Raw genomic sequence first — 13,707 nt, 5'->3', positions numbered from 1 at the left:
AGATAGAAATTTCAATGCAAAGGTTCCCATCAGTGTATCTTTCAGCTGATCAGCCACTTCCTCTGCAACTTTAATCAAACTGTCAACATTTGTTTGAAGGAACATAATTCCCATGGTCACTTCCATACTGAGACTTCGAGCATGCGTGTACTTGTTTCGGCGGAATTTCCAATTTGTAATTTGCAAAACAGTTCTACCGATTTCAAGAAAGTTGCTCTGTCGTTGTTCTTGCAATAGAATGCGCAATGTTAACAAATAACCATTTTCATATTTGTAGCGCCATTCGCAATTCAAAAAGCATTGAAGGATATTTTTCTGTATGTTTAATATTTCAGATGAAAGACGGGTCCTCACTGTTTCATCTTTAAGTTTTCCCGCAAAGAGATTTCTAGATTTAAAGAAATAGTGGGATAAGTGCCTTTCTTGGATGCTTTTGTTTAAGAAAGACAAACATTTCTTCACATTGTCAATTAAATTTACTTCATCCCAATGAATGATTTCTTCGGACAACCAAAAAAGAATAGTTTTCAAATGAAAAGAATTAATTTCGTCGGTTGATATTTTATCTAGAATCTCTTTCTTCAGTGTTTTAAATATAACGAAACACAGAATTTGTACGTCATTGAAATTCCAGATGAGTTCTCTCTCTGGCAATACAAAGGCAAAGCGCCATTCTTGATGGCAGCTCTCGGAGTTAGGATGACCTACAGGCAAAACGTGACAAGGCATTTTCTTGATTTTTTCGATCAGAATTTCGTCAGGCCAGTTAGACTTTCGTTTTCTGGAAATCCATTCTATTGATTCTTTTGGCCAAGCGGAACATCTTAATGCAATGCCCATATCAGAATCCATTCCATGATCACCGTAATTCAGCATAACACATGGGCCATGACGTAGTGACTCTCCTGCATGGAAGGACAGGGGTGAATACTTATCCATTCCTGCTATTAAATTCATGACATATCTAAGGTAGCGATCACTCGACAAATAAAAAGCACCTTCAGATTGAATACAGGATTCTAAACATGAGTTGGTTTCATGCCTTTGTAGATCATCAGAAAGTTTATAGATTCTCAATAAAGTGTAACCTGGAGGAGAGTCTTTTGTGATCATGATCATCACATTTCCCGCCTGGTTTACTTTAAAGTCTTTTTCGCAGGTAACTTCTGTGTCCTTTATTTGTATCATTTGGTCATCATCACTTGATGGTGAAGAGGAACAATCGATTCTGCTTCCCGTTGCGAAGGTGTCCATGTTGTGAATGTGTCTAATTGCGCATTCGCATATAAAAGCCCACTGTCTAAAGAGATATAGCTCCTCATTAATAATGTTATCTGAGCTTAGAATGGCAGATATCAATGCAGATGATTCAGGGTTGTCGGATATACTATTTGAATCTGTTGTCCCTGTTCTACTGTAAATTATTTCGTCGGCCATGTTTCAATTTGTGTTTTTGTAACAATTATACCCTGGATCCTGAAAAATACCAAAACTTTCTCATTGAACATTCAAGTTCTATGTTTTAACTATGTCTTCATTTTATGAATACAAAACCATTCCATTCATTTCCATTTAGGATTTAATTCGACTGTTCAACGTGTTTTATCTTAATAGCATAAAGTATTCTTGTTCCAGGCACGTAATACAGCTGTTGCGGTTTTTTTTCAAATTGTTGGGGAAACGAGCGAACACAGGAACCAAATAATTTTCATATTTTATGAGGAAAGAAACACTTATTTAAATTAATTAATTAATTAATGAATATTAGCTCAATTAGATAAATGAAGTTGCTTATTTAAGATCACATTTCAATTGAAAAAGAAGGGGGGGGGGGCTTCGAATTATCAGAAATAAGTTATGTTCCATATTTAAGCAACTAAGTAAAAAACAGACAAAGTACATTTCAATTTCATGAGAAAAGAGTAATCCACCGGAAAAAAAGGGAAGATAATCCGACTTTTGACTTGTATTCATTTAAAAATTCTCTGACCTTTGAGACTGTCCAACCTTGTGGACCAAAGACACAATTTTTTAAAATCATATTTTTATAGCATTGCAATTAAGTAGTTTTGTTTACATGTATTTTCACTAAAGGTTGGATTAAAAAAATCTTTTATTTATCTTTTGCACCTAGTATGGTTGATTGATTCATTTTCAAATTCTTACAGATTTCTCTGGTTTACATGTGCTATATATCTTATTAAAAAATTATTTTACAAAACATATACATTGGAAATACATACTTGTAATGTATTAAGTTCTCTGGTAAAAAATTCTTGAACACGTCAAAATCTTGTTTCGTTTTGAAACATCACTGGTGCAGAACGCCTGTAAATATCGATTAAGCATACGATTTAATAAATAACCGCGTTGCACATTACACACTTTAAAAACGTCTACACATTTATACTTTATCTAAATGAGGATTATATCTATTGTTAAATTCCAGCTTTCATTTAAAAATCATATATGTATAGATAATGCATTTAATATGAAATAAATACGTATTATTAAGGATACAGGGAACAAGTGTGGCAGTTGTTGCAACAATTAACTCAGATAAAGATCAGAAAAAAGATCATCTGGATTTTAGTAATTGTTTACCGATAAACCTTGAGAAAAAAAGTATATCATGTGACAATAATAATAAATTTAGAAAAGTGTTTTGTGTCTATGGTAGAAATGGTAAACAGGTGATATACATGTACATGTGGTAGAACATGCGTACATCGATCACTGATCGGTTACACATGAATCGAGTACCTGTTCCATCCTGGTCCCTAAGAGGGTATACACTTTGTCAGGTTTATAATCTGACACACACCCTCAAATCATTTCCGTTATTTTTTAATCCAAAAATACCCAACACGAATAATTAGACTTTTTGTCCAATGATTAACGTAAAATGTTTTGTTGAAAATCATAAACTGAATAACACCCATCGTCGTGGCTGTTTAAACATACGTTCCAAAAAAACTTTAGTATCTGCTACATATTTTGATCTCATATATAGAAATACATTATATAAATTTGAGTACGCATGTCTAAACATTTGTTCAATTTGTCCTCTTCATTGTTAAATGCTCGGGATAAAATTCCAATTGCAGTATCATCTTGAATAAATTTCTCACCATTTGGTAAATGAGTTTACATCAATTTAAGCAAAAGGATATTTTTCTAATTTTTGCACGTTTGCCACTAAAAATTCAGATAAAACCCTAATGTGACAAAATCAACACAGTGACCCTAGTGTTTTTTATCAAATGAAAGTTTCAAGATGCTTTTGAGCTGTTATTGCGATAAAAATACAGTTTATTCGAACAAATTTATCATACGGTATACATAAACATGATGTTTAATTAACAAAGTCAGTATATTTCTATTAGCAAAATTCATTCTATCAGACAAATAAATTTACAACACAGCAGTTACAATATTTTTATTACATATTTTTTTTAATGCTGGAGAGACCCTCTTTGATTTGATATATTTTTAAAACTTTGCGGAGTTTGTTCATTTTCTTCCTGCTTGTAGAGTTTATACAAATAAATACAAGATTGGAAACGATATAAGCAAATAGACGCGTACAACACATGTTTAGCAGCTGGATGTAAAGGCCCGAACACTTCATTAACATTACTGTACGAGACAGAATATACTAAGAACTGAAATATAATCCATGTTGTTGTGTTTGAAAATAGCAAATAAACTATTACAAATTGCAACCTCTTATTACACTCTCTTCTATATTTCTTTAGGTAAAGAATAAATATTGTTTGGTAGAAGGTTTCTACTAGAAATAGTATGTATTTCATAGCTTTCATGCCGAACACTCCCTGCTGAAAGTGATCAAAACACACTCCAACAGCGGCGTAGGTGGCGGTACCACAAGCGCACACGAGGTAAACAGCATCATTATCAAATACGAAATCAGACTGAATCTCCCGGCTCTGCGTGTTTTGGTTCATATGGCGCAGGATATGAAATCCATAGAAGATAATTAAAAGTAAGATGCAATTTGTAACAATTGTTGAGCATTCCCAGGCATTTGATAATATCTGATATCTTAAGGATTTTCTCAGCACCAAAATCACAATTGATGGCAGATGGAGGAGCAATGTTACAACAGAATAAATGACAAGTCTTCTACTCGGCATCTTTAATCGACAAGATGTAAGGTGGTTCCTTGGGTCGCTGTCACAAGATGATAAATATATCATCCTGTGGTTACTCAGAAAAAGGCTTGAGATTACACACACGGATAGAAAGTTGTATTCCTGTTCAACTGAAAGCATTATGGTGTGCAAAGGAATGATGAATTTTGTTGATAATGACGTATTCCAGTAACAAAGAGTCGAGTTTACCGATGTTAATTTCTCTGCGTGTGAAACATTGTAAATCCATGCACTCGTATTTGTCAGCAATATAAACAGGAAACAACCCTGAATAAGTTTTGTTCGTTTGAGACGTAGTTTGGAAAGCTCAGACAATACAATTGTTTGGATAAGCATAAAGGTTGCCTTCATGACACGATATGAGCCATCAGCAATTTGAGTCAATCTATCAGGCAGGTCTTGAATAGCACATTGAACATGAACAACTGTACTGAACATGGAAAAAACAAATGAACTAAGACTCGAAATCCACAGAAACGTCAGGACTAAGTTGATGACAGAGTGGTATTTAGAGGTCGACCTAATGTAGGAACTAGGTCTATTTCTGACTAACACTTTTAAAACAATCCAAAATATCACAGAAGTCACATACAACATGAATCCGAGAACCGGCAACAATATGTATCCCGTGACGTCATAGAGTCGGGTAGTTTCGTACAAGAAAATAACCACCACTGTTGCTGCAATAACACTTGTAGATACAAGTACGGATAAACCGTTATCATCGTGGTCATATCTTGAGGGGGGATTTCCAAAATTCGGACACCTTTCCTGAAGCATATTTATTATATTTAGTAAAACTGCCACAGATGAAAGTTTTAATAAATCAATTTCCCTGTTTTGTGAATACTTTTATTTAAATCTACCTGGCATTAACCTAAACCAATGATAAAGCAAGTCAAGGGTCGAATCAGGAAAATCAATGAAACTTGATGAAAGCAAAACAACAAGTACAAGTTTATTTTATAAAGTTATTATAATGTAACCAGTGGATTTATTTGAGAACGCAAACATTGAACCCTTTTTGTAATGACAATTCTCATTTTGGTTTCCTCAATTCATATTCGAACAATATTGGTGAAATTAATGATAAAAAGGAAGTGTGTTGGAATACATGTATACTGTATATGACATACAACTAAGACTAAGATTTGGATTGTGCACTTCCTTTTGTACTTTGTCATATATATATATATATATATATATATATATATATATATATATATATATATATATGTGCATAGCATTATTTCAATGAGGTACAATATAAGACGAACACGATTTAAAATACATTTTACGTTTTAGCAAAACAAATATGATGAATAATGACGACATCCTCTAATCCTTGGTTTCGATTATCCACATTGCTTAAGAGTTATTATTGACAAGATATTGATTTGGATGCCAATCTTTTTTTCCTATAGGGACCTTTACAAATGGTAATTAGATGTCGATGCAATAAAATTTGTGATATGGTTTTCAAAAAAATACTTTTTAATTTACCCTAAAGTAAAACACTTATTGAATCGAATTTCAATAACTTGGGGGGGGGGGGGGGGGGGGGGGGGTTTGTTGGTTGGGTCTGTTTTATCTAGAAAAATAAAAGGCTACATCCTCTTTATTTAATCGTCCATTTTGATATCAGAAAGTGATTATTTCCGCATGCGCAATCATAATGAGTAGTAATTATTCTAAATGTCCGCATTTTGAAAAATTTCATTGGTAAATAAAATATAGCTATTATTGCGGCTTAGCACTACATTTCCTCATTTAACATGTACCTGTGGCGATCAGCGAAACGCTCAACTTTGAATGGAGCAAAGTTTATACAAGTATTTACAGAGCATTTTATTTAATACAACATCCAAAGTGCCTTTTTGTGTTTTCAAAAAGTAGGAATTGATAATTTAGACACTATCATTTCACATTCTACATCCATGCATTTTTGCACTGTGTCCCTCTATGAGGATGGAATTTGTTTAAATATTTCCTACATTAACGGTTCAAAAACCAAAGATGATGCTTTATCATGAAGACAAGAGTGTATCTACAAAACAAAATTTTGTATATCTTATAATAAAGCCTCGTGGCTCAGAATTGCAGGTGTACAGAAATGTGATAATAGAAGTGTGTTCTGAACCCCTGATGATTTAACTGAAGAAAAGTGTAGTAAAGAAGAGTTTAATGTTGTTTTGTCTTGTACTGAGCTCAGGTTGGTGCATTGGGCTTGAACGGACATATACAGAGCCTGATACCCCGTGGCCTTTCATTGAAGTATAGGCCTTCATAAAGTCACACGAAAAATGTTCAAGTTTATTTTTCAAAAACCCACAAACGATTAGGAGCTCAATGTTGTTAAGAATTTGTAAACAGTCAGGAAGACTTTAAGATAATTCACCGCTTGAAAGTATTTCATGAGAAGAACAGTTCAAAAGCTGAATATAAATAAAAATACAATTTTCAACTTTTTGTCGGTATACTTTAATTTTTATAAAAAAAAAAAAAAACTCAGTTCAAACAAAATCATGATTATGAGGTACATAATGACTAAGATGGCACAGATCTTGACTATGCAGATCTATTAGATATACAATACAACTCCATTCAATTATCTAAAGGCTCAAAAAAATTTCAACTTTTCATATCCAAGGATAATAACATAAATACATGAATTTCTATAAATAAATCATTCATGAATAACTATAATATGTAAATTGGTAACAATGGTAAATATCCATTTAATAATCCATAAATTTAATTTTGTCAATAAAAATCATAAAAACTACAAGACGAAAAAACTAAACATATATTATGAAATATAGTATAGCAGTTTATTGCTTTCTTGTACAATTACACTAATGCAAAAGGTCATTACTTTTGCAGTATAACAGCAAATACCACAAACCAATTTACAGTCTAAATATGTATATATATGGCAACAATGTATTCTAATAAGATCCATTAAAAAGAAACTTTAAAAAAAAAGGTATCATCTAATAAACAAAATATTTTCCTAACCATTACCATCAATTTGTTCCCATTTTTTGAACTGATGCATTTAACAGACTGTAGCCCAGTTGTAATAATAAAACACTACAATGCGTCACTTAAAGATGCAAATTTACTAGCATTCAAATAAAGGTGAAGTTTTACAAGTATTTTATGATATATTGTATACTTTGTTTCAGACCATAAATATGAATAGTACATCTTGGTTGACATTGAATTAAAATAGAAAACTTGTGTAAATAAAACCATACATATTTGTCAACATTTCAAAACAATAAGAGTACATAATTGGCTTTCTTTTGTCATAGAAAAAGTTGAGTACCTTTCACACCTTAGCAGTCCAAATTTCCTTTTGAATCAAGGTCAGTGTATCAAATTATTTTTGACATTGTCAAATAAAAGATTTACAACATAAAACAATTTACAGACCCTAGTTTTATATATTGATAAACATAACAAAAATCAAAATAAATAGTGCAGGATTTGTTCTATAAATGGTACTACAAAGTAAAAATATATAGCAAAAGTTTACAGCATCTTCATGGGTGATCTACAAACTGGATAATGTCAGTGTTGTTTAAACAAAGAAACAGTACAGAAAACACGACATGCTTTATGTGTGTTGATAAACAAAGTGTTTATTTCAGGTTTCACTTAAAAATTAGAAATTGCTCAAATTAAATAATGGTGCTTTCAAAATAATGACCTGTTTTTTAGTATACATAACACACAGTGATGGTAGCACTTCATTAATTTATTACATTAATGCACTTTCAATGCAGCACTTGACAACAGTTGTACATGTATTTAATTTATTGCATGACTAGATGTCTTTGAAAAGGAGATGTAAATCTATCTTCGGGTTTTACTATGCAAAAGATCAAGATACTTTTGTATACCAACTCATTGTATTGGTCTTATAAGGCTTTTGGCTTCAATTTAGATTTTTCATGAAACAAATATTATCGTTTTGATAAATCAGATAAAGTCATTAGTTTACCTTAACTTTGCTGGATTTGAATTTCTTTCCATTTCATTTTTTAATATACGTATGGGTCTCAAATGCATGTACAGTATATAAATACATATACTTAATTTATTATGTATGTGTAGTGTGTACAATGCAACACTGTAAGCTGGTATTATAACCACATATATAGCTATGCTTGTGACAAATATGCACTGATATATCTTTCACATACATTAATTTCTCTCTCATTTTCTCTGATCTAATGTTTTTTTCAAAGATTTTACTTAAGCATTTTATTTGCAAGATCTTTCATGCATCCTAAAAATTTCAGAAAGATATTCACATGCCAAGCATAATTATTGAACCATGACCCGTTTCGGTTTCCGAACTTGTGTTTGTTAATAATTAAAAAATAAAATTTGAAGCAAATACAAATGCATTGGGTTTTTCTGTCAAATAACACTTGATATAAGTATACTTAGTCTAGAATATAAAATATAAAGTGAAACATGCAACTTTGAAAAAAAAAAAATCTTGATAAAATAAACATGAATAATTATGAAGCAAATTTTGTCTTTAATGAAAAGCAAAGAAGAGGGATGTAGATGGCAGTCTGGCTACTCAAACACATTTTGATACAGGCATTACAAAATAAACCAATGTCAATCCAAATTTAAGAAAAATTACATGAAAACATTGTGTAACACCTATGATCAAAATCAATCAAATATTTTGGAAAAATAATTTTGAAGCATACAGCATACCCTACAGTGAACAGAATTCCCCATCCTCTCCTTTCACTTGTTTAAAAAAAATAAAATAGGGAATCTGGGCTTACAAACACTTTTTTCTCGTTTAAGTTTCCTATTATGTATAATGTTTCATTGAAAATGTATCCCATTTGTTTTTACATGTATGAGCTATTTTGAAAAATCATGTTTTGTTGTCGACTTAACATTTAAACAAGAGGCCCAGGGGTCACATCGCTCACCTGAGCAACAATTGCCTTAACTCTGATCAAATTAGCATTACAGTATCAAAATCAAAATATCTTGACAACTAAGTACAGTAGATCTTGCTCAAATTTTTTTTTAAAATCTGCCGATTTTTATCCACATATTTTTTTTGGTAAATATCAAGTCCCTTTTCCCTCCAATTTGAGCTTTTCTTGCCTAATACTTTTTGAGAAGATTTTTAAAGATTTTTTCTATATATTCCCATGTAAAACTAGATCCCCCCATTGTGGCCCCACCCTACCCCCAGGGATCATGATTTGAACAAATTTGAATCTAAACTATCTGAGAATGCCTTGACTCCAATCTGAGCTTTCCTGGCCTAATAGTTTTTAAGAAGAAGATTTTTAAAGATTTTCTCCATATATTTCTATTTAAAAATTCATCCCCCCCATTGTGGCCCCACCCTACCCCTGAGGACTATGATTTGAACAAATTTGAATCTACACTGTCTGAGGATGCTTCCACACAAGTTTAAGCTTGTCTGGTCCAATAGTTTTTGAGAAGAAATTTATTAAAGATTTTCTCAACATATTCCCATGTAAAACTTGATACCTCCATTGAGGCCCCACACTACCCCCGGGGACCATGATTTGAACAAACTTAAATCAATACTGAGGATGCCTCCACTCAAATTTGAGCTTTCCTGGCCTAATAGTTTTTAAGAAGAAGATTTTTAAAGATTTTTTCTATACATTCCTATTTAAAACTTCATCCCCCATCGTGGCCCCGCCCTACCCCAGGGGACCATGATTAAAACAAATTTGAATCTACACTGACTGAGGATGCTTCCACTCTAATGTGAGGTTTTCTGGCCTAATACCTTTTGAGAACAAGAGTTTTAAAGATTTCCTCTATATATTCCTATTTAAAAAAATTCATCCCCCCATTGTGGCCCCGCCCTACCCCTGGGGAGCATGATTTGAACAAATTTAAATCCACACTGTCTGAGAATACTTCCATACAAGTTACAGCTTTTCTGGCCTAATAGTTTTTGAGAAGAAGATTTTTGAAAAATGCCAACAAATTGTCAATAATTTTGAATTATCTCCCCTTTAAAGAGGGTTTAGCCCTTCATTTGAACAAACTTGAATCCACTTAACCCAGTGATGCTTTGTACCAAGTTTTGTTGAAATCTGCCCAGTGGTTCTAGAGAAGAAGATGAAAGTGTGAAAAGTTTACAACAACGCCAACGACAACAGACAACGGACAAATTCTTATCAGAAAGCTCACTTGAGCTTTCAGCTCAGGTGAGCTAAAAAGGAGTGTCAATCAAAAATCCCAACAAAAAAGCTAATAGAAAACAAATGGCTTACAATTTTGATAAATTTTTATGCATAATAGGAAACCTAAATAATTATAATAAAAGATGTATGTTGGTCAAGATTTGTAATTTCAAGTGATTAAGGGGGGGGGGGGTGTTCCATACCTCCAAGTACCTGTGGGTTCAGTAAAATTGACTTCTTCATAATGCTGTTAAGGATATGATGAAAACTACTGGTAGATCCAGACTAAACAGACCTAACAAAAAGCCTTAATTTACACAATTTAGAAACCATTGGAGCAACATTTAGTTTCCACTCATATGTTAAAATTTAATTGATAATTCTGAAGTACTCAAGTTAATATTTTTTTTCCTGTTTTGCACTTGTATCATGATATTTATTATTACTTAATAATTTTATTTATCATTAACCAGAATGTACTATCTAATACCCTCTTTCTTTTCTTCCTCTCATATAGTTATAAAAAGAACAAATTCTTGTAAAAAAGAAGAAGAATTAGATATAAAATGGGGGGAAATGAAAGATACATGGACATTTATAAAGACAGTTTATATGTTGTATCTAAAGAGCAAATAAATACATGTACATTTCAAATAGGGTATAATGACACCAATAGTGTTTGTTCCATGGACATACATGCAGGCAACCAAATGAAGTAGATGAAGTCTGGATTTTCTTGAATTTTTAAACCAATGATGTCTGTCAATTAGTCCATTTATCAACTGCTTCCATAATCACAGTCGATTTGTTCTGTCAAGATTTCTGAAAATAGAGAAAAAAAAAAATTTTTAACATATACGTGTACATTATTTTGTCATCATATCAATTAAATTGGTTTCAAAGCTATAATCAATTTGTACTTTGATTTATTCTAGCTGTTAAAACTATAAAAAAAAAATTATACTATCAATTTTAACATTCAAATCAAAGTTCTAAACTAAACACAAAGTCCTGTACAACATATGCTTAAAATATTCACTTCAACATGCCAGTTAAGGAATAGAATTGTCACTCTTAAAAACTTGTATTGCTTTATCAATTTTATACTTTTATCAGTATATGTAACATGAAATCTGTAAAGCTAACAAACATGCTTTGGATACACATATGTGCCCTTTAATACTTTTGTAATAAGCTTTCATGCCCAGTTTAAATTACAAGATACATCAATTCAATAAAACTTTACGGGATAATAATATATAGTTGTAAGTCAAACATAAAATTATCAAAAGATATTTACAGCTATGATTGTATAATCATATAATAAGCTAATAAAAACCTCTATGACTCAATTTAACTAAATTAGATGAAGAAACCTGCCATATCTATAAACAATAGGTAAAACAGAAGTCAATTACACAAGAACAACTTTTTGATAACAAATAACCATGAAAATTTTATCCAATCAGATTCAAGCTTTAACATGTATATAGGTTGTACTTCTACATGTTCGGTGGTATGTCTCACATAAATTTAAATTTATCCAAGTAAAAAATGATGTTTACTGTTAATTGAAAAAAAAGTCCATTTGACAGCTTTTCACTCATAATGTACTGTACCGACTGTTTATACAGCCATCCCCTATAAACCATTATTAGCTGGTATAGACTTATAAGATATACAAGATTAGGTAATGTTACTATTTTCTTATGTTACCAGTAGTATCAAACTACATTGGTTGTAATTTTACACCTCTGAAGATAGAAAATATATCAATATAGCTTACTAGCATCCATACATGTAGTAATTAAAAAGGACTCTATAATAATGATATTAAGGGTCAATTTTGCTCATTTAAAAAAAATTAGGTTTTATAACATGCTTTGTTATTTTCTGAAGAAATGACATCATATTGATTTGTCTCATGTCAAAATTGGCCTATTTTTGAAAACAACTGTGGATCTAAACTTCTTTTACAGGTGAGCACATTTTTAAAAGCAGTAGGAAAACTAAATTTGTAATTTTCAGATAAGGCATATATTTGATAATAGGGTAAACCAATCTTGCTGTAAGACTACTTAATTTATGCACAATCTAATAATAAAATTACAAACATACATTGTATTGCATCTGAATACCTATTAAAAATACATTGTAATCAACATAGAACATCATGCTGTTTTCAAACCAAGCTCACACTTTTACCTGCAGTTTCCTAAAATCAAACAAGTTCATGGATAATAAATGGAAAATTATAGATTATAAGTAACAATATCAGCCTAAAGCAACTACAACCTTCATTAAAGAAAATGCCACAGAGTCTATTAAGCAGTCACCTGAGTATACTATAACTTTATTGATTTTCCTTCATATTAAGCTACTGTATACAGGTAAATATTCGCCCCGTTTTATATTCGTCCCTATCGCCCACTTTGTCAGTGGGCGAATTTAAGACTGAGCAAATTCAATTTCTAATATTATCTTTTTTTAAATGAAACTGTGTCTGGGTGAATTCAAGACAGGGCTAAACCGTTTGAAAGTGAAGAAGGGCGAAAATAACACGGGACGAAAAAAAAACCTGTTTACAGTATTCAAATATTGTATGTTTGAACACAACAAATAATAAAATGGGACATTACAAGATCAATATTTGAAACCATGTGACAGTGTGACGACTTGTATGATCTAAGATCAATTCAAATCCAAAAACTGAGTTTTTCAGATAGGTTTCAATATAAGGAAATAATAACCTTTTTTTCAAATTGCATTTTCAACTCTCTACAATGTTCTTGTGAAACCTTTTAAATTGCATATTCTTTTCTCTTCATTTTTACCATAAAACCCTGAGAATGTGGATTGCTAGTTCTCAATCCATTCCCTAATATGATTCTGAGAAGCTGAGATAGTTTATATTTTACCTACAGACAATGGGCAACAAAGGTATTAAAGGTAGCAATTGGCCATTTACTTGACCCAGGTGACTTGAATCCTAACTTGAAATTCCTCAAAATTCAGCTGATGAAGGAGAAATCAAGCTCTCTGTTACATCACTACAAGCCTATAGTGACTGGCATCCTATAGTCCAATACCAGTTATCATAATATATTTGTAGTTTGTATAAATCAGTGCAAGAGTTACACCCCCTTTACAAATCATTGATAATGAATATACCAGATGAAAATTTTGTAGTACACAGCAATTTAAAGAAAATATTGTTCAAAAAGATACCAATAGTTTGGTACATGAATTCAAGAGAAAATATAAAGTATTTTCTGTGAAAAGAACATCCATTTTGTAAAGCTACTAACATACAT

At 31.6% G+C, this 13,707-nt stretch overlaps 1 protein-coding gene across 5 annotated transcripts in view; it reads right to left on the bottom strand.

Moving 5' to 3' along the window:
* Positions 1 to 6,672: 6,672 nt before the first annotated feature.
* LOC105343300 (huntingtin-interacting protein 1) overlaps positions 6,673 to 13,707 on the bottom strand; it is a 39,305-nt gene continuing 32,270 nt past the window's right edge. For 2 of the 5 annotated variants that reach the window (XM_011450612.4, XM_011450614.4), the window contains one exon: positions 6,673 to 11,215. In XM_011450612.4, the coding sequence (XP_011448914.3) occupies positions 11,207 to 11,215 (9 nt within the window). In that variant the 3' untranslated portion in view covers positions 6,673 to 11,206. Of the gene's footprint in view, positions 11,216 to 11,264; positions 12,609 to 13,707 lie in introns of those variants that run through there. The other 3 variants (XM_066079966.1, XM_066079964.1, XM_066079965.1) reach the window with 3 other exon arrangements.

Source organism: Magallana gigas, chromosome 3 (assembly GCF_963853765.1).
Source record: "Magallana gigas chromosome 3, xbMagGiga1.1, whole genome shotgun sequence".
Classification (NCBI taxonomy): domain Eukaryota; kingdom Metazoa; phylum Mollusca; class Bivalvia; order Ostreida; family Ostreidae; genus Magallana; species Magallana gigas.
The sequence above is the reverse complement of the archived record's forward strand: the minus strand, read 5'-3'. Positions and strand labels throughout refer to the sequence as shown.